This window comes from Heliangelus exortis, chromosome 11 (genome assembly GCF_036169615.1).
Source record: "Heliangelus exortis chromosome 11, bHelExo1.hap1, whole genome shotgun sequence".
Taxonomy (NCBI): domain Eukaryota; kingdom Metazoa; phylum Chordata; class Aves; order Apodiformes; family Trochilidae; genus Heliangelus; species Heliangelus exortis.
The window spans coordinates 8,606,096-8,627,011 of record NC_092432.1 but is presented as its reverse complement, the minus strand read 5'-3'; the positions used below and the strand labels follow the sequence as shown (position 1 = coordinate 8,627,011).

The 20,916-nt window shown below is 39.6% G+C and overlaps 1 protein-coding gene across 12 annotated transcripts in view; it reads right to left on the bottom strand.

Annotated features, from left to right (window-relative positions):
• The window catches only part of ARNT2 (aryl hydrocarbon receptor nuclear translocator 2), a 173,066-nt gene that overhangs the window by 71,812 nt on the left and 80,338 nt on the right, over positions 1 to 20,916 (bottom strand). For 5 of the 12 annotated variants that reach the window (XR_011727963.1, XM_071754360.1, XM_071754357.1 and 2 more), the window contains exons 2-6: positions 15,067 to 15,178; positions 9,665 to 9,712; positions 6,640 to 6,684; positions 4,138 to 4,351; positions 1,800 to 2,013 (exon numbers count right to left, since the gene is read on the bottom strand). Coding sequence is in view for 8 of the 12 variants with exons in the window: in XM_071754357.1 (XP_071610458.1) it covers positions 1,800 to 2,013; positions 4,138 to 4,351; positions 6,640 to 6,684; positions 9,665 to 9,712; positions 15,067 to 15,178 (633 nt within the window). In the remaining 4 variants the exon portion in view is untranslated. Of the gene's footprint in view, positions 1 to 1,799; positions 2,014 to 4,137; positions 4,352 to 5,340; positions 5,479 to 6,639; positions 6,685 to 9,664; positions 9,713 to 15,066; positions 15,179 to 18,644; positions 18,987 to 20,916 lie in introns of those variants that run through there. The other 7 variants (XR_011727965.1, XM_071754361.1, XR_011727964.1 and 4 more) reach the window with 6 other exon arrangements.

Below are 20,916 nucleotides of genomic sequence, written 5' to 3'. Positions count from 1 at the left end.
TCTGCATGAAACATAACTCTGGAAAGCCAAGAGAGACTTGGGCATTGCCCAAATGATTTGATAAACACTGTCTTAAAGGAAGTGCATTTGCCTACTTAGTTAAAATGTCAATAAGGCACCCATTATTTCTCTTCACTGCAACACTTTGTTTTGTTCTTACCTGTTACAAAGAAGCTAGTAAAACGCAGCAAACATCTTTAAAAAGTCTGTTCTATAATAATCTTAAGAGAGGTGATGTACACACAACTACATATCTATCCTTGATTCAGAAGCAGACTGATGATTGTGTTTATTGCTTGTGAGCTGTGGCTGTAGCTCAGCAGAATACCCTGGACTCTAAGCAGGCTGATGATTTCCTCACACTGGGAATATGTTTAGCTGTCCACACACAGCAGACTAGCAAGCCTTCTGTATCAATCTGAAAACTCCAAAAGACTCAGGCAGGAAAAAGGTTTAGCCCTATAAATACTGTAATTTGAACTTCTTTTCCCACTGGCTACAGATGAATTCAGTGTGAAAGAAAAACACACAGTTATAACTGGAAAAAATACAGAGTGGGTTTTCAGTAGTGCTCTGAGTTTGTCCACCTCTAGCTTGAGCAGGTTAAGCCCCGCATCTGAGCACTTTTGGAAGTCAAAATATGACTGTTCTCTGAGGTTCTGGAGCAATTGCTTCTCGGAGGAAGGTGGTACACCTTGAAATGTATTGCATGCTACATAATAAAACCAAAGGTTCTCTTTTGCAACTCTCAGGGTCTGATACTCAGCTGTTTTGCTCTGCACAGGTTCCCCTAACTGTTCACTTGGTTTTGATCCATCTGGATTTTTACCACAGAATTTTGCTTTGAGTTTCTAATTTCAATACAAGAGAGCTCTGCCAAAACCACATCACATTCAAACCACAGGAAATCATGAATTTGGCACTGATTTGACATGGAAGCTGTAAACAGCGTGCTGGTTCACTCAAAACTGGATCACTGTCCTTTGAGTTATGAAACACAACAGAGCTTCCAGCAAAACAGGTCAAAATTCTGTATTACTAAATTATGTGATTTTTGCATGGATTAGGATTTGCTTATAAATATTTTCCCCTAGCTTTTTCCTTTAAGCATACTATATGGGAGAACAAAAAGAGAAGCTGGGTTTCCTCCTTTCCAAGTTTAAGTTAAGACAGGATTTAGCTAATCCTCATAGCTCCAACATACATATAACCTATTAAAGACAAGGGTAGTTTCCTATTGGCAGTCTTGAGCATGAATATCTGTAAGAGCCAGAGTTATACTGAAGATATGGTTTAGTTTTATGTGCAAAATGATAGGCAGTCAACTTAGAACTAATTTACATCACTTCTACAGGAGCAAGCATTTAATTCAAAAACCACTACATTTTCAGCTGCCAAGCACCAGATTTTTTCCCCAGGATCCCTGTTAGCAAACCACAAGGAACTTTGATGGAAATGGAAAAGCCTAAGGCATGATTTTTGTCTTCAAGATAAACATTACCCTGAAGAAATACATATTCGGGAAGAAGTCACAAGTTCATTGAGGTTGAAAGGAAAACAATCTACATTTCCAGAACAAGTCTGAAAACAATACAGATTCCAAATCTACTCAAGCCAGAAGTTCCAATGCAGAGCTACATGGTGGTTTGACTGAAGTCAAGCAAAAAGGAAGCAAGAAAAAGTCAGTTCAATCTTGCTGAATTTCTTTTTTACCAGACTTCTAAACCATGCATTTTGAACGTCAGAAAAACTCTGCAGGGATCTATAACACACACAACCATCTATCAGATATATCTGACCTGTCATAGAGTTTTCAGATGTACATAGTTGCTCTCGCAGCTTTTCCACATCATCTGGATGAACCTGCTCATACAAAGTGCTGCCAAACCATTCAGACTGGGGCTGGTTCAGCACAGGAGTCACAGAATCTGATACGTAGATCACTCTTCCTGTCTCAGCTGCAACTACAAACAGGAACCCATCTGCAGCCTCCAGGATAAGATGTTTCAGTTCCTTCCAAAGAAAGGATTTTATTAGAATGCAAGAAAAGACATCTGTCACTGCCAAAGAATAATGTTTTCTTGTGATCTTAGCAGCTGATCACAACCTAAGCAGAAATTCTCACTGTAGTATTGATACAACAACACAATTAAACTTGCAGCAAGCCATAAATTGCTCATCTTAATAGCAAACCAAACTTTGTTTTCCTTTACTGCCTTTCATCTGGTGATCTCAATGTACTTGAGGAAAATTAAGTAACTAAAACTCATTCAATTTTTATGATAGGCATCTAACATTAAAAAAAAAGTTACTTAAGAGTACAAACAGAGAAAATGAACAGCTATAACTCATATGCCAAACTCATCTCTTAATTAAACATCCTGAATAATTTAATTGGAAAGAAACCAACAAGTATTTCTGGACTGTGGGTTTTTTTCACTTTTTCCCCTCAGGATGGAGATATTTGTAAATTAAACAGTCACTGGATGAAAGGCAGAAAATGAAATGGGAACAGGGACAGGAATCCCCCACCTCCCTTCCCATTAGGGGGCCTGAGCCTCTACACAAGAAGATTGTATCACTTCTTGTTTTCCATTTCCAGCCTGTGAATATGAAGACTCAGAAACCCAAAGAGTACAGAACACTCCTGTCTTTGGCCTTTCCTTTACATGGTCTCCTGCTCAGCATCCTGGGTACTTCTGTCCTCAGGCACCCAAACATCCTCCTGAGACACAGCACCCAGAGCCCAACCCCACCTGGGGACTGGATGGGGGACCACAGGCCTTTAAAGAAAGGTATTACTGTCCCTCATTTTCAAATGATGGATCTAGACATCAAATACCTTGACTTGCACATGAAAACACCTTTTTTATGCATCACACAGAAAGGCTGCTTTTGCTTAACAGAGTCTGAAAACCTCTCACAGGAAAGAATGACAAAAACCACCCCAATTCCTGGGAAACAAGCTCCAGTGATCACTAGACCCTCTTAAGAGTCTGCATGTGGAACTCAGAGAGCTTTGGACAAACTGAGTCCGATTCCAGGTTAGACAGCTCAGCACAACTATTGTGCAAGTGGCCAGATATTAGCTGGTATGGTGAGAATCACAGTCTTGTAAATCCTACCAACATGGGTACGTCATCTAAAGAAACTCCTAACAGACTGTCAACTTCTGCCACTTCATTGTAGAGCAAGCACATCAATTCTAAACCGCTTACTAAATAAAAAAATTCTCATTGCGCAGCCAGCTGCACTATGCAGAGGGTAATGAGACCTGTTATGCATACATTATTAATAGTGAAGATTGTCATTCTGCAAGGTTCAAAAAATCCAAAAAGTTGCAACAAGAAGTGACAACGGTGCCCTAGTAGCAACCAGCTGCATGGCACAGTTCCTCAAGAAACACACTTCAGGAAAGTGTGAATAAGAAGAGATGTGAACACTAAGAAGTCAGCAGCAGCTGCTGCTTCTCTAATAGAAAGAAGTATTGCTCCTAGCTATAACTTACATGTGTCAGTGCTTAAATTGTTCAGACCACAAAAATGCACATTACACCCACAGGACTTCAAAAACAAAGGTAAGAGGACTTTCCGGTGCGCTCAGTTAAACACAGTTTTCCTTCAAGCACTGGGTGCATCTTCCTTCTTCCATCAAAAATATAACCAAAGGATTCCAGCCAGTACAGACAGGATTAATCTCTGCCAAGCTCAGCTGCTGGGAACCTAGGCATTGTTTAGTCTCAATGTTTTTAACCTTCCTGTAACCCCAGGCAGGAGAGGCAGGTTTTCCCACATTCATTTTTACCTATTTTAAAGAATCTTTGTCAAGATGGGTAGAGCTCAGTTTTGGAGGTGAAAATTCCTTTCCAAGGCTGAGAGTTGGCAAGTGACTTGCTTTTCAGATGGACAGACCTCAATAATAAGAATGCCCATTTTGCTGCTTCAGGGAGAGAGATTTGCCACACAGTTAAGATCAAGTCCAGTCCATCACATAACGTTGTCTATCCACATCTTGGATAAATAACTTGTCCCAGATAGCACACAAGAGCAAAGGATCAAGCTGAGACCCTCTCTCGGCATTTCCCCACATAACTTAAGACCACAAACCAGACAAAACAGACATTTGCAAAAATTCTACCTGTTCTGTAAGAAATGAAGGCTTGTAAGCTCCATCAGTAGATTTATTTCCAGTGCCCCTCATGGACTTCATGTGTGAAACAGCCATCCGAAGAATTGTCAGCTTGTCAGGCTTACGAGCCAAGGCGCTACAAGTGGGCACCATATCAGACAGCTCAGTGATGTACTGGGTCATCTTATTTCTCCTGCGCCTCTCAATTTCACTGTGATTCTCCCTGAACATTTAAAAGAAACACCAAACCAACAGAAAAGCAGGCATGATCAGTGTAGCTATTCCAGTCAGAGGAAACAAATCATAATTCTGACCACTTCTTTTGCTGTTTTCACTGCAGGAGAGCAAACTGCTTCACCAAGTACTATTATCCCTCAGCTTATAGACAGAAAATCCAGGCCACCAAAGGAAAAAAATTATTTGCCCATAGCTGTGAAAAGCATCTGTATTTCTAGCTATTGGCTTCTGGCCTTAATCTCTTAACCAGTTTAATCTCCTTTGGTTTAAGGACAAAACAATAAAGTCGCATGATGTGAGGAGCAGACAACTGCCAGCTCCAGATGCATCTCATACCTTCCAGTCCTTGCTCAAGGTGTTGGATCTGCTTATAAAAGGCCTCTTTTAGAGAAAATCTCTCACTAACAGCTGGATCAGGTCAGCAGTAAGCAACACTGATGACTTAAAAAAAAAGCCCAGTCAATGACAGCACAGATCTCCAGTCCTGTAATGCTGCGTTGAACATCCCACATCCCTGTAGGGAGACACTACATGCCTACAGGCTGCAGGACTAGAACCATATATGGTGTAACAGTACATACAAAACCCCAGTAAATAAATAACATGAGTACAAAAGACAGCAAATAAACATCTGGCTTATTAGACAGACCAGAATTTATGTTTGAGAACAATCTAGTACAGCAGGGAAATAACAATGACAGTATATGATGCTGTTCCACTTCGAGTCAAGCTCCGGTGTTCTTGTTCTTTATAGCAAACATATGAATGAGGTGGTGAGTCAAATTTCAGAATTCTCAAAATGAACACTCACCAAAATATTTTACAATTTAATACTCGGTAGTTCAGTTTTCCCATACTGTAAATCACCATTGCTTGATCGCTACTAAGGAATTACATCACTATATAAAGATTAAATCATCCAATGGACCAAAAATAATAGTTCAGTGCCTAGCAATTATTTTTTCCAGACTGTACCTGTCAGGTGGCAGCTAAATACAAGTACATGACAGGTACACGATGCTTCGGATGTCAAAGTAGCATCTTCCACTGATTTCAATGAACTGTGCATGGCATTTTCTTGTGGGACTGCTAGTCGATCCAACAAGATGTGAGGTGATCACCTGGAGAGTCCACCAGCATTGACAGGCACAATAACACAACATCAGAAGAAACTCCAACATCCTTTGGGGCTGACTGTTATGAACAGTGATCACGAAAGGAGATGCTAGGCTTGGCACACTTCTTGGCTACTTTTAATAATGGAGCCTTTTCTAAAAAGGCAGGAAAGAATCCAAATTGCAGTATGCTGTGTGTAGCAATATGTGGGCTCACCCTACTTTACGAGTTGTATGCTGCCCCTGGATGTGTAGGTGTTACATGCACGAGGCACTGTCTCCAGAAATACCACTTGTTTGGGCCCGACACACCATGTGCATGCAGATAAATATGGACAAAAGAAAGAAAAATACATTTTTCCACCACAAAAGCTCGCTCTAAATTCAGCATTTTCAAAGCAATGATGTTCAAGAAAAAGACAAAGAACACACATACTCAACATATCTTTTACATTTATAAAAACATATTCCATTGTCTGTCACTAAAGTACTGTAATACTCCTGAACACTAAAACCAACCATTATAGAGCGTAAACAGATTGCAAAACTTCCTGAGAAGAAAGAGAAGCATATCCAACAGTCCAATTCATTTATGATCATAAAAGCTAGAACGTAACAGTATGTTAATCAACAGGCCATGAAAACATTCAAGCAAACAAAACTCTGAAACTTTCCTGAAACTAGTTCAAATTTAAATTCTTAAAAGAAAAGAGAGGCTGTGCTCCTCTTCTAAAAGTGTTTGCCCTGGGAGCCCTGGCATTCATAAACACGTATACAGAATCATGTCCTAATTCTGTCATTTCTAACTTTGTTTTTTTATGGAAATTTTGGAGGGAAGTGAAGTTCACAGAGACTGCAGGAGCTGATCCAAACCTGCTTGTGTCCAGTGTTAGCATTTGTGAGGTAATGCTTTTTTGGATCAGTCACCGCTCTTGACTTTTGATCAGTCAGAATGGCACCATATAAAATAAAAATGGGGGCAAACCACATTTCCTTCTTCCTACCTGGCCATCCTTTCTCTGTCAGCAGTTCTTTGATCATCCTCCCATCTAGAAACAAAATAACCAGCTTTCTAAGCTAAGGCACACCTACTGAGTTTTTGGATACGACCATCCCCCTCTTTTTCTCTCAGCGGAAGAGCTCCACAGAACACGCCTACCTTGCAAACTTTTCCTTATCACCAGAGATTTGATTACCATCATACCTAGAAACAAAAGAAAATACGTAAACTCACAAGGGTTATGCACTGAATGACAGTCAACACACAGCAGAAAGCAAACAGCATCACAACTGCCAACTATCACAAATAACAGCAAGAAAAAGAGGGCGTGAGAATGATTAAGCAAAGAAAACGTGGAGTTTGATGAAACTTCCAAGCCATGCCAATTCAAAAGCTTCATTTGTATATTTTTAAAAGTCGGAGACATATTTCAGTGGATTTATGCAAACACTTTGACATACACTCATTGCTTGGGAGAACACCATTACAGAGAACACCACTGAGCTTTTATTGACAGCAGCCCACGAAATATTCATTGCTGTGCTGGAAGGGAAAGAGCTTTATCTTTTCCAGACTGCAACCACAACTCACTCCATTCAGCAGAGGGCACTGATGGTCTACAGATAACACGGAAGGGCAGAGACACACACTTGAGTGCAATGCATCGTATACCGAGCCTTCAGAAAAAAGCTCTAGAGGGTACAGACACTGAACTGTCTGCTGGGAGACTGGCAGAAGTCAGTCAGGCAAATGGAACTGCTGGGTAAATAGAAGTGAAATTAAAATGTGCTCAAATATCTAGAAGTAAACAGGTACCCCATTCCTACTCAAATCAACACAAGTTAGATGCGCGAACACCTACGTGCAGCAATTTTATGGAAGAAATCCTGATCCATGGGACTTGTGCCTCATGGGATTAAAGCTTCTGAAGCACTGAGACTATCCCAGTGTGCATTTTTCTAAAAAACCAACATGCTGCTAATTCCTTTCCCTTTCTTAAAAATATCCTAAACCTTTGAAATCAGATTTTGCCAGAATAGCTACAAAAAGACACATTTTTTTGAAACAGACCTTAATTTTGGAGAGACCAAAATGCTTGTTCTGAAACAAAATTGAAGGTTTTCAAAAATACAAAAATAAGGCTAATGGCTTTTCTAGAACTGAAGACTTTTACTGCTCAAGAATAGTCAGGTGAAATTTTGCATTGGAAGGATCTTTTCCTGATGAAATTTGTTATAAGAGTCTATGACACTTCCAAAAACCTATTAACATTTTTTTTTCTTCTCAAATGTAATAAAACTAATTTTAAGTACTCCAACTGTGCAAATTCCTCTGCAAAATCCTTCCTATTTTCCTTCCCCAGTGAGACTCATTCAAACTTTGAAGAGAAAGCTTCAGTGAGACTTGAGCTGTGTTTCTTTCTATGCTGCATTTAACACCGGTACCTTCAAAACAGTCAAGTGAAAATACCACTTTCTTCCTACTTGACCCTGCCCAGAGAACAGACTGAACAAAAAAAATTTTAAACAAAAAGACAGAATGAGGAATGGCAACATGCTGTTATGTGAGAAGTAGATGCATGTGATGATGAGATACCTGAGCTGGTTTGGAAGCCCTTGAGAAGCAAAGTGAGTTACCTCTCATGCAGCACCATGCCAACACCACTACCCCCTCTGCTCCTGCTACCCAGGGACTTGTCTGCTCATACTTCTCTGGTTGGCCAGGCTGAAGATATTATTGCCCTTAGATACTCTTTTGTACCTTTCAGTCTCCCAGATAACCTCTCTGCATGCATGCTTCTTCAGGCACTCCAGTTAATGCCAACTGGGTTAGCTTAAACATTTAAACAGTAGTTCTTTGCTAATCAAATAATTTGGACCAAGACAAGCTAGGAATCAGTCATGTGAGCAATTTGGAGAAGGGAGAAGTCCTAAAAGGAGGGAACTGTTAGAAGAGGATGTCTACATGTGGCCCTCAGCATCTCTGCCCTGTTTTTCCGTGCAGCCTAAAGGCAGAACAATCTGGGATTCTTACAGAATTTAAGATTTAAATATCAGATTTTGATCTGACATCTAAAATTAACTGAGTCTAAGTCCAGCACAGCATATTTCAATAAAAATAATGCAACTATTGCCTCTCACCACTATCAACCTTTGGAAGGTGGAAGCCAGGACGGAGACAGACCAAACCACGTGTACCACTGTGCCTACAAACCCTGATGCTTATGCAGGCACAGGTCATCACAAATCTTGTTCCCCTAAGATGAATCTTCTAGTAAATATTAGAACTACTCCTCAGATCACCAGTTTAACACCACAAACTTAAATATCCTTTCTGTCCACTAATTCCATCAGCTTAACAGGGGTGCTGCTGGTCCTTTCCAGTAGGTCATGATGCGGTCTTACAACACACGTCCAGTGTCCTTATCTTCCAGGCAAGGAAGATCTTGTTAAACCCTACAGTGACAGCTGTGCTGGGACATGGATGCTGCTGTATAGCTACAATCAAAATTTGGATAATCAGCAGTTACTGGTAAGCCTCAAAGTATCTACCCCTCAACTGCAGCTGATTTGTTTCTTATGAAAAAATGCAGTGTGACCAGAAAAAAAGGAAAAATGAAAAAATGGTAATGATGCTTTCATGTTTGCTTTTATTTCTAGCCTAGAATATTCCACATTAACTAACATTTATTTTGGCAATTTTTACTATTCAGTTGCACCTAATACTACATAATAAGATTTAAACTTAAAAAACAGCAATCCACACCTCTGTGATCTGTCACATTGTCTTAATAAGAAGTTTACATCTGAAACAAATTCAAAATAAAATTAATTTTCAGTGGCAGAAAGACAACTTCAGCAATGTCAAATAACCAAAGTTCACCAACAGCAGTTGAAATAATAAGCTAAATTATTTAGCTTATCACTATTTTTCTCATTTCACATAACTGAAGAGTGAAACTACGACACACATACTGTAAGCCAATAACTACATTGGGCAGATTTCTGCCAGAATGTCTAATTTGCAGAGGAAGCTGATAAAAAACAGTAACTAGAATTTAGGTCAAGCTATTGGCAAGTCCTTCCATCATACCCATGTTGGCTTTAAAACATCAGTATTGAGACAGCTGTCTTTCTCCACCGAAACAAACCAGTGATTTGGCCAGCTCTTTGTAAATGCTCACCTTGAAAATTTGCTGGGCCCCTCTCCATCTTCATCATCAAAATCCATTCTGTAAAAGCAAGATTTTCTGATTAATTGCCAGTAATCATGATGCTGGCAATGGTGACATGAACCTTCAAGCCAGTAGTTCTCAAACTTTTTTCATTTATATTTGGACTAGGGGTACTAGCAACTGAAGATTCCAGATGCCCATATCCTCCAGACCCCCTAAAAGTAGCTCATCAGCTGCCAGGAATACAAAGAAAACAAGGTTTTTTTTTTAAAAAGAAATAGTAGACCACTGTTCTTCTCCACATAAATGAGCATTCTTAAAATTAGCACAGAAAAGGAAATATTAAGCAAATACCACTCTTGTGAGGCGGTCAGAGGTAATATCTCTTAGGCCTGAGAGATGATTACAGAAAGTGGGGACAGTGTTACAGGACTGAAATTCAGGCTAAAGAATATAAAAGTTCTTAAGCTGTATACATAATAAGCAGCAGACCACTATTTCTGTGCCATTCTAAAGAAAGCAAGTTAGAAATAGAGCAGAATAAATTCTCAGTTTACCTCCTAAGTGGATTATCTACACCACCACTACTGATTGTAGTTGTGGTGCTCTCTTTAGACTTGCCCTACATCATCAACTCTTTCACACAAATTACCAGCCACTTTATGGATGGCAACTGCTTTGTGCCACTCCTGTGGTCATTGCTAAAATGACCTATGGGTCTACTATGTACCTAACTTACCTGGTTTCTGTCCCACACTTTCTTCTTAAGTCAGCAGAAGAGAGAAGCTATTCCTTGGACCAAAGCCCAGCTCTCCAGTTGGGCTCCTCCAGAGAGCCACAAAAAGCAGGAACCTCTTTCTTCACTTCTTACACAGAGACACTAGGAAGATTGACTTCCTGAATTAGCTACCTGAATTAGTTTCCTGTGTTAGGCAGTGTGATTGTCTACTTCCCATTAAGTTGTTATGCAATTTCTAAAGCATTTTTATACCTTTAGAACAAGGTGGACAAATATACATCCCAATAGGGTGACTACCTAAGACTAGGAATCAAGCTGGTATAAAATTACCTCATACAATTATTTTATTACTGTATTTATTTTAATAAGAAAATACACTTTGATCAGTCACTTAACTATAGTTTACATAGGGCTTGTTATCATAGGGAGGAGGTTTGCAGACAATTTTGTTGGGTTTCTTTAACACTAAGCTTTCTAAAAGTCCAGTGTAATAAAACTTCATGCAATTACAGATTTCATGTCTCTACCACATTTCATATTAGCAACTGATATAAGCCATACTCAAGTCAAAACCCTTGCAAAGTGACAATACTATGTATCTCATTACTAAGAGGAATCCCTACCAATTGAAAATTAAGATTTGCATGTTCAGAATGTGGGAACAGTCATATAAAATGCCCTCTAAACTACATCTGCATAGAGTGCCAGTCAGGCAACACTGCCTCAATTCCTAACTCTGATAACCAAGACAGACTGATCTATATAAGATGTGTTTGAGTCACAGCAATCTATGTACAATCCAGACAAGAGCAGTGAATAAGCACAGGAAATGTGAACAGTATTAGAAAGGTCACAATAATATTTTCCAGATGGTGATAGTGATTATTCATTTCTGGAGGAAGTGGAGAGAAAATCATTTTCCCCAAGGAGTCTTCAGAAAAGATGTGTATTTAATCTGATTAAGTTTGATGCAATCACCATTTCACTATAAATTACATTTTTGCTCACCCAATTTTGTTCAAATGATGTTTCAGAGCTGACGACCCCTCAGCTGCCTGGCACAGACCAGAGCTGACCTCCAGCAGCCAGCACTCTGCCTCCTGCCAGGGGCTGCAGCCAAGCCAGGACACACTCCACACCCTCTGGTCACCCCAAATTGTGGCCTTCAGCACTGGCACCAGCAGCCTGGACTTCCCCAGATCCCCAGGGTTGCACACACAACACTCTCAGTGATTTAACACTCAAGCCAAAGGCAACCTCTTCCCTACCTGCTTCTTCCCCACGTACAATAATGTGACCACAGGTGACATCCCAGAACAAACTTTCGAGTTATTACAATTGCAGTGTTTCCACCTACTCTGAAAATATGAATGTCAAAGGTACTGAGGGCACACACAGGCCAGCACTGGGATGGTTTCACCTGAAACCCCTCACAAAAGCATCACATCAGGTGTATCCTTCACTGGTTCCACTGGCAACTGAAACACAACGGAGAGAACCCTCTAGTTAATAGTTGTAAAAATGTAACAGTAAGTGCACCTCTATTCCATTTTTCTTAATAAACACATAACCTAATCTCACATTTCACTGTGTAAAACGAAAAAAAACACTTGCAAAATCGAAAAGTCTTGGGTATAAAGTCATTGGTCACAGTGTCCTGCCTGAATCACCATGTCTGCTTTATAGCAAGGCAGAATGAAGATGGGAAACGAGTTGTAACCTTCAGCAGAACACACAAAAATAATATTCCAACAAACCCCTCATATCCTGACAGGCAAGATCTCCGTTCTGATAGAATTTATTACACACTGGCAAAACAGTACAAGCAGTGTCCAAAAAGAATAATGACATGATTTCACAAGTTTCAGAAAGAGAATCTTTTATCTTCATTTAAAATTCCCATTAAAAAGAGGCTTTAAAAAATAGCTGCACTATGCTCTTTTGTTTTGAAGAGACAGCACAAATCTTGTTTGCCTCTTTCATGCTGTTCATGTCAATCATGAAAAGGACTGACGTATGAGGTATTCATTAGAATATATTTTTCTCAATAGATGTGTGGATACATAAATAATGTGCCAAAATGTTGGGCTTTTCAATATTTATTTTAAATTAGAAGAATTTTAATCTAAAAACCCCTCCAACAAGGTGGTCCTGCACAGGTTAAGAAACTGAGATCGGAGAGGATTTGAACACTACAAAACAGTGATTATGTAAAACTCCCCAGAAATGTCAAAAGATGGCTTGCCATGATTCCACAGCGTGGGAAGGGGGCAGGCAGGAATGATAAGGAGCAGATGAAGCTGAGAGGCAGGCAGGGATCCGTACTACAGCCCCTTGTTCAGTGCAGTACAGGGGGTTCCAGCCAGGGAGGGAGGGATGGAGGCTGGTGGGCTGTGGTCTCTTCCTCCCCATATCTTACAGCTCTGGTTTGGAGAAAAGACAAGACTATAGGCTGAACCATAAACAAAAAACAATGCACCTGTAAACCCACAAAAAAACCCCTACCAACACTCCCTTTCCAAGTACAGATTACCTAGGAAGATTAAAAAGCCCCATACCCTCCCATATAGCAAAGCCTTAAATAATGAACCAACATTACATTGACCTAAGGTAGTCACTGACCACTGTGATGGATTGCCTTCTGCACTACGAGGCTGTCACTTTTTTCTATAGAGTATTTGGTATAAAATATAGAAAGGAAAAATATTTTTTCCCAAGCTGTCAATGAAGCTGAATGCCTACACTGCAGAAACACCTTCTGTATAGCCAATGAGTTTAAACTGATCTACATTCAAGTCCATATAGCAATTATTCTGCCAGCTTGCCTCAGCAATTATGAGAAAAGAAACAATTTTCAGAGATAACTGAAGCTGCAAAAGATGACTGTTCACTAGCCACATTCCTTTATGTTTGACACAAAGTAGTCATTTCTAGAATGTACAAGAATTAAGGTGCACAAAGATACAGGACCAGGACAGCAATGAAAGGACCAAGTGTTAGTTGCAACTTTGTTCAAAGGGAAGCCAGGAGGAATTAGACAGAGAAAGCATTCTTTGCCTCAAGGTCTGAATATATACACACTGGCAAAAAAAAAAAAAAAAAAAAAAATGCAGCCTCAGCTCAGGTTTGGAGAAGGGCTGTTAGTTTAGAGCTATGGTGCACAAATAAAATACCACCATCTGGGTATAACAGCAAATCTATACTAGCTTACTCACTAAATCTGCATATTAAATACATTTCAAATAATTTTATGTTTCGCTCACCCTCCCCCCACTCTGCTTCCTTGCAAACAGATGATGGCACTTTAAAAATGCAGCAGTTGAAGCAGAGCTTTCAATTAATATCAAGTCAGTATTTAATATAATCAGAGAATTTCAGTCAGCAGCATCAAACCTTGGTAACAGTAATTTGCAAACCAATATTTGCTATTGACATGGTTTATGATCAACCATCCTGCAACTCAAAAGTACAGAAGGTTAAGTATGTTGTGTAGCAATGAAAATATGTTAATGCTTTGTTTTCTTTTTCGAGGGCACTTTGAAGAGGTTTTTCTTTTAACAGTTTCAAGACAAAAAAGTGACACACCTGTCAAAGCTTTCAGGAGTTTTTCAGATACGTTATATAAAGTTATTGAACAGCACATCCAATGGGGAGAAACCTCCAAACTGCTCTGTCTGAAGGAACCTCCTTGAAACAACCATTCTGAGTGTTCACATCACACCAACTTAACTAAGGGCAAGATCCACCTCTCTTCTTTATTCATTCCAGGAGCAAGAGTCCAGCACTGTTACTCGAGCAGACACCAAACATGGGGAATTCACCTTGGTGAACAATCCCCAAAACAGCTCTCCAAAGGAATAATGTCTTCTCCTTAGGTGTCTGTCAGTGAAGATTTCACCCACACTACTGATCCTGTTAAACTCTACCTGTCATATTTAGAGCTAAATATAAGATTAACTGAATTCCTTTGCAAACACTCTGAGATCAGTGATATAACTGAGAAAGGATCACCTCAATACTGTTATTTGTGAACAACCTTTGATAAAAATAGGTATTTATTGTTAATGCAAGAGTAGATTTCTGCCCTTCTGTATCTCTTCCTACACTTTTCTTCTAACACAGAGGATTATTATGATTATTGTTCAGGTCCTTTCTCCCACAACCATGCTGCATTTCCAGCATGACCGAGAATATCACAGACCACAATCTCCCAACAGTGACTGCTTGGGCTGTTTCTGTTCCAGGGACTATAAAGAAAGCACAGAGAAGGCCTCTCTTTGAGAGATTCCAAGTTAGATAAGTCTGCCTGTACAAGTAAGAATACATCTTGCTTCCTTTATTCACATGGCAAGTCCTTCTGAGATTAAACAGACATAGGCAACATGCACTCCTTACATGTACAACAGTCACAGGATCCAATCTCTGTTTCAGGATGCTTGGATGCTTTGCCAAACCTGAAAATTTTTTTAAGTATTCAAAACAACAAACAATACACTTATCAGCAAGTTTGATCTTGCAAGAAGAACAGATACACCGAAGAGAAAACCAAAACATCAGCACAAAACATCAAGCAGCCATAATGCAGTTTCCACATATCCGTATATGGTGCATTTTCACTTTTTCAGTACCAATCATTTCCATTTTCAAATCTGAAACTAAAGAAATTCCTTACCCAGAGCGACGTTTTCCTCCTCTTGAAGGCATGGATCCTGCCATTCTCACTTGTCCACTTGCCATTGGAGCCACTGGCAAGGCCACCGAGCCAGGAATATCTGATGCCATTTCTGTAACACAGAGGTAAGGGGAGGGGGAAAAGAATATCTTTTAATCCATTACCTTCAAGGAGAAACCTGTGATTACATTAGAGATAGGTCCTTTCAAAAATAAACAGCTAAAGCTTTCCTTTTTTATTCCTAAGGGAAAGTAAAGCTCTCCTATCAAAGACAGCAGATTCTCCCTTAAAAGAAGCCCAGTTCTGCCAATAGCCATTACCAATACCTCAGGAGACAGAAAGAATAGCAAGTAGGTACATCTGTATTTCAACTTACCTAATGGTTCTAACTTTACCTCTCAGAGGAGCTGTTAGATCAAGGCAAACAACTTTTGCAATAGCTAAAGTGCCCTGTAGAGAAATGCAGAGCTGAATTCCCAGGACGAATGAAGCTGTGGATCATGGTACCAGGGTACCAAGAAATATAAACCTTGAAAAATTCCACAGCTTGCCAGCGAGGTCAAGTTTAGAGCAGAGATGAATTACCAGGTCAGACTGTTTTTTATTATTTATACTCTGGTGGTATTCAAAGGACCAGAGTGAACTTAATACAAGGCTTCCTGTCTGACTGCACGGTGCCCCGCAGAGCTGAACAGAGCCTGAAAATCCACACCTATCCTCACCTCTCTGCCAGTGCTCTGGGGATAGCCACAGGTTAATGCACTCAACAAACCACAAATCTTGGATCTGAGGAACACCCAGATCCCACCTTACACCACTGTTTTCATGCCACTAATGGCACTGATTTTTACACCCTATTTGTAACAGTTCACTACACTTCAAAAAAGAAAAGTGGAATATTTATACCCTTTTATCCCATGGGTTAAGCAAATTTTGCCTCTGTGAAACTCTTGTAAACTATGTAAGCAATTACAACTCTTTAAATGCACATATATTTTGCCCACTCTGGAGGTAAAATCTACAGTCACAGCACCCTGCTTCCAACTTTTTTTTTTTTTTTCCCAGACTTGGCTGAATACGGGGAGCTACAGATAACTACATATTTACCAGTGGAAAGCAAATCTGTTTAAAAAATCTAGCTAGTTTTCCCAACAGTTGGGGAATTTATTCATTTAGTTATTGTAACAAAAGAACTTCAATTATGGAAACAGGAATCCATGTTCTTTATCTCTGGGGAGTACTTTGTCTCTGCCATGCTTTATACAAATCCATCATGCAACATTATGCATTTCAAACAACAACATTTTATCTGCTCACTGATTTAACATATTTCTTCTAGTACATTTACTTTTATTACCTCCTTCTCTAACAAAAAGCAACAGTATTCATCCAATGCTTTTCAAAAAAGTGTGCAAGGAAAAACAATGAAACCTCTGCCTGTAACCGCACACCATGCAGAGTCCCACTGTGTTTAAATCTGCTGCTATGTGGAAATGCTACATTAATGTATATTACTATATTTCAGTACAAATAAAAGCATGAGCATCCAAGCCACTCTTAAATCACTATTTCCAGAATAAGTACCCTTAGTGGTCTAACGCAAATAATTCACTTGGAACATTAAAACTCACATTTCACAGATAGAACCAAAGGTCATTTTGAAATCTTCTGTTCCCTCATTTATTATTATTAAAGCAGATGGTAAATAAACATAATAAATCTAGCTGCAAAGTGTCCCTGTCATTCAGAAACACGTTTCAGTGAAGATCATCAAGGAGAGCAATTTTTTTAGAGTAGTAATTGTAAAACAACTTCAGATCGACTCTGAGCAGTATTTTAGGAGAGTAAAAAAAATACCATATCTTTAATTGTAATAAGAAATTCTTGTAACCTCATTTCCTCAATATTAAAAAAAAAAATTAAAAAAGCAGACCAAGGGTTGGCTTAATCTATATTAAATCCAAAGGTAATTACTTAAGGTAGCTTTATAGATCACTTCAAGGGAAGCAGGGCACCACCACTGCCGTGCTGTGCATCCCATGCTTAGAGGTGCATCCAAAATAGGCTGAGTGAACCTCTTTCTCTAGGTCCCTTGCTCTCACAGCTGACAACTCAGGGAGAACTAGACAGCTAGTTTTGATAAGCTGAAAATTTACTGCATGGGAACACTGAATCTCTAGAACAACACAGTAAAAATAGCTCGATGAAGCAAGTAACTTCTAACAAAAAATAGCCTTCAAATATGTCTTCACAGTCCTGGGAGAACAAAGTCAAGCTCATTGAGCTGACCACTCTAGAATGATGTCTCCAAAAATTTCCATTTCCAAGATATAAGCACAAGAGGAAAAAGAATCAGGGGATCCCCACACATTAATCCACATGAAAACTCAACTAAGAGGGAGGAAAGCTTCAGGACTTGCAAATCAGAAGACCTGCCATTATTCAAGAATATCCACAGAGATTCAAAGGTCTTCCCAGCCTGCATCACACAGCTCCAGAGCTACATGTTTCCTGCTCCACTCCTCTGCAGAAATCACAGCTGCACATCTTGTTGTGAAGCTCTGAAATACAACCAGATGCTGCACATGACAAGACTTCCCAAGTCCACCTTACAAAAGGCCTTATTAACCACTTTATTTTCAGCCATTTGGGCATCCTGGGTGATGCTCCTCTCACATACACAGGCCAGGCATGGAGAGGGCCAGGTTTAAATCTGATGCCTACTGAAAAAATGCTTTCACCAACTTCAATGGACTTTGAATCTCCAACATTCACTTTAACAACCAGTTCTAGGTTTGCTATTACATGTCAGGTACCACTGAGCATGCTCTCCACAGGGCTCTTTCATCCTTCAGTATCTACTGTAATAAAAGGGATTAAAGTCAGATACCAGCATCTGATCAAACGAACAAGATTCTACTTCTATCAATACAAATGTGACAGATTTCCAGCCACTAATCCACAGAAAGACTGAGATGTCAATCACCTCCAAGTAAATGTGAATTGAAGGCTAAAAACAGAATTACAAATGTGACCTCTCCTGTGAACAGCATCCTACACAGATTTTAAACATTCTACGAAAAGAGATTTCTTTGGAAACTGTATTTTTCCATACCCTGAAGTTACATGGAGTTAGATTTGTCTCAGCAAGAATTAGAGTGCAGTGAGTTGCAAAGGGGATTTTCTGCCTAGCACAGAGACATTTAAGAATAAACAAAATCATATCTCTTATTTTAGAATATGCCAAAGACAAAATGAAGCCATCATGTAGCCCAGAATATTTCACAGAAACATCTATGCTAAAATCTAGCTCTACATCCAGTCAGTTTTCATATTAACTATGGAGATCATAAAACCGAGCTCTCTCTCCGAGAATACGAAAAAATAAAACATTTTCATTGTTCCTGTTAACTCTGTTAATAGTGTTTTACTCGCATTCCATTGCCAGCTACTTTAAATAGATTGCACATCAGAAAGATCTACTGTACAGAGGATATGCAGAAAAGCAAAAACATTCCTTTCTATGCTCTCAACACCAGTACAATAACAAATAAATCAGGAAATATAACAAATCCCACCTTTAAGGAAGACTCTTACAAAGATGCTATTTCTTTCCTGTGAACAAAAGCTTCTTGGAGAGAAATTTTATCCGCATATAAGAAATGTCAGAAACCTCTGGGAAGAAATGTAGCAGCATTGGTATTCTGCTCAGAAAATGTCATCACAGATCTGTTTACCTTAACTGTGGACCATGATTCAGCCAGTGACAACCGTCTTGCATACTGATCAATTTATTTGCAGCAAAATTACTAACATTTTCTACTTTAACTATTTAGGTTCTGGAAACAGCGACTAAGATACAGAGGGATTTTATGAATAATCTTAAATCCTACTTAATTAAAACATTTCCCCACCACCACAATTGCTCTGTACTTTGGGGTGGGAGGGTCCTCTAAAATCTGGAAGAAAAATTAGGGCATACTGTGAGCAGTTACCAGAGAAACGCTCCCTTTTTTGAAATTAAAATCAGAGCTTTCTCATCCGTCTGCATCACAGGTGCATGCTAAGTATACACAAAGGGTAGGGGGGAGATGATGTGTTTAGGTTGATCATTTGGGCCAGACTGGCTGTTCAGAAGAGACAGTGACAAAACATTTCAGAGTGGTCTTACTGGTGGCCCAGAGGTCAAATCCCATTATCTTGCCCATTGCTGTTTCTGCTGCAAGTCTGGAAGAGCTTCCAAAGTTGGTGCCATGTAACAACCCAAAAAGATATCTACCATTTGTCCCATCAGTAGCCTGGGAGAGCAGGTTTTTAAGTCAAGGAGATTAAACCTTCTACGGTGTTTACACACTCCACTGTTGTGTCCACACAACCCATTTGTGGTGTCCTGAAATCTCAGTACAAACCGTATTTTTTGGCATTCCCTGTGGTTCAACAACACCACGGGAATGTGAAAAAGAAGGTGGGATGCAGACCTAGAATTAGAAGTAGACCTTGACAAAGTGAGTTTTGATCTGCTTTAGGAGAATTCCACCTTTAAGTGCTCAGCTTGAGGGGCAATGTGAGCTAGATCCCTGCAAGATCTAATATTGAAAGTCAGGATCCTCTGAAGCATCCAAACCTGGGAATGCAGAAACATGGCACCCAAAACTGGGTTGTAGGAACATCAGTGTTATGATTTGTAACCCAAAAATTTATTTCATACAGTACTCCTAAATGATTTTGAATGCTACTTTGACAATACTTCTTATTTCTAACTCATTTTCATGCTAACCACTTTGTGCATTCCAGTCATGCCTGGGAATTCCATTCATCCAGATCTACTCATGGTTGAGGCACAACAATTTCCATAGACATCAGGGCATAAGAAAAGGATGCAGACCACATTGGTGCTCACTGCTTCAGGCCTTCTGAGCCTGAAGGACCAACAACCCAGATACAATGGAAAAATGTCAGAGTAGCCTTTAGCATGATCCAGAGGACCAGGAGTCACACCCCTACACCTACAGCAAAGATTGTTATAGCCTAAAAATTCAACTTGAAACACAAACAGAAGACACACATTACTACCTAAGGTTAGTCTGAGAAGAAGGGAAAGGATAGTTCCTTCTCCATTCTTCCTATTTTCCTGACAAACACCATGGCACCAATTCACCTGCCCAAATATGCCCAGACATTTCCTTGGCTGTTCCTCCACTCCTCATTCATAATTCTTTGTTATGTCTCCTCTATCTATTCAGCCCCTGGCTTAGATGAACTATTTCTTTTATTCCATCAAACAAGCAAGGACACCCGACTGCTGACAAGTCCTGACAAACTATGACCATTCCCCTCAAGAAAAGGAGGTTGTTGGAATTCAAAATAAAGAGGAAAGAATTAAAAACAGAGGCCTTAATGACTCTGGTTCTGAAAGCATGGCTCTAGTCTTGGGATGAAATCAGTGAGAGCAAGGCTTTTATGTGCACTGTAGAATGAACTTGAAGGCTGTCACTTGAACCTAAGTGCCTGGCCTGCCTCTAAAACATGATAAATATTTCTCACTGCACAAGTGGGGGATTCAACTCAAGCAGAACAGCTTCTAGGTCTTCACCACAGTCATGATGGATGGACACATTAGAAGATAAACACTTCTCACATCCAAAGTCTGGAAGTGCACCAGAAAGCAAGCTACAAAAAATATCCAGCTACAAAAAATATCCAAAGACCTGAATCAGCCTTCCATTAAAAACACAACACTTAACTGCCTTCTGCCCTGATTTGCCCTGGTTTTATTGATATCACTTTGGCTTATCTTAGGGACGTGTCAAAAGCACCAAAGAAATTACAAAAAAATTAGGCTCCCCAAAC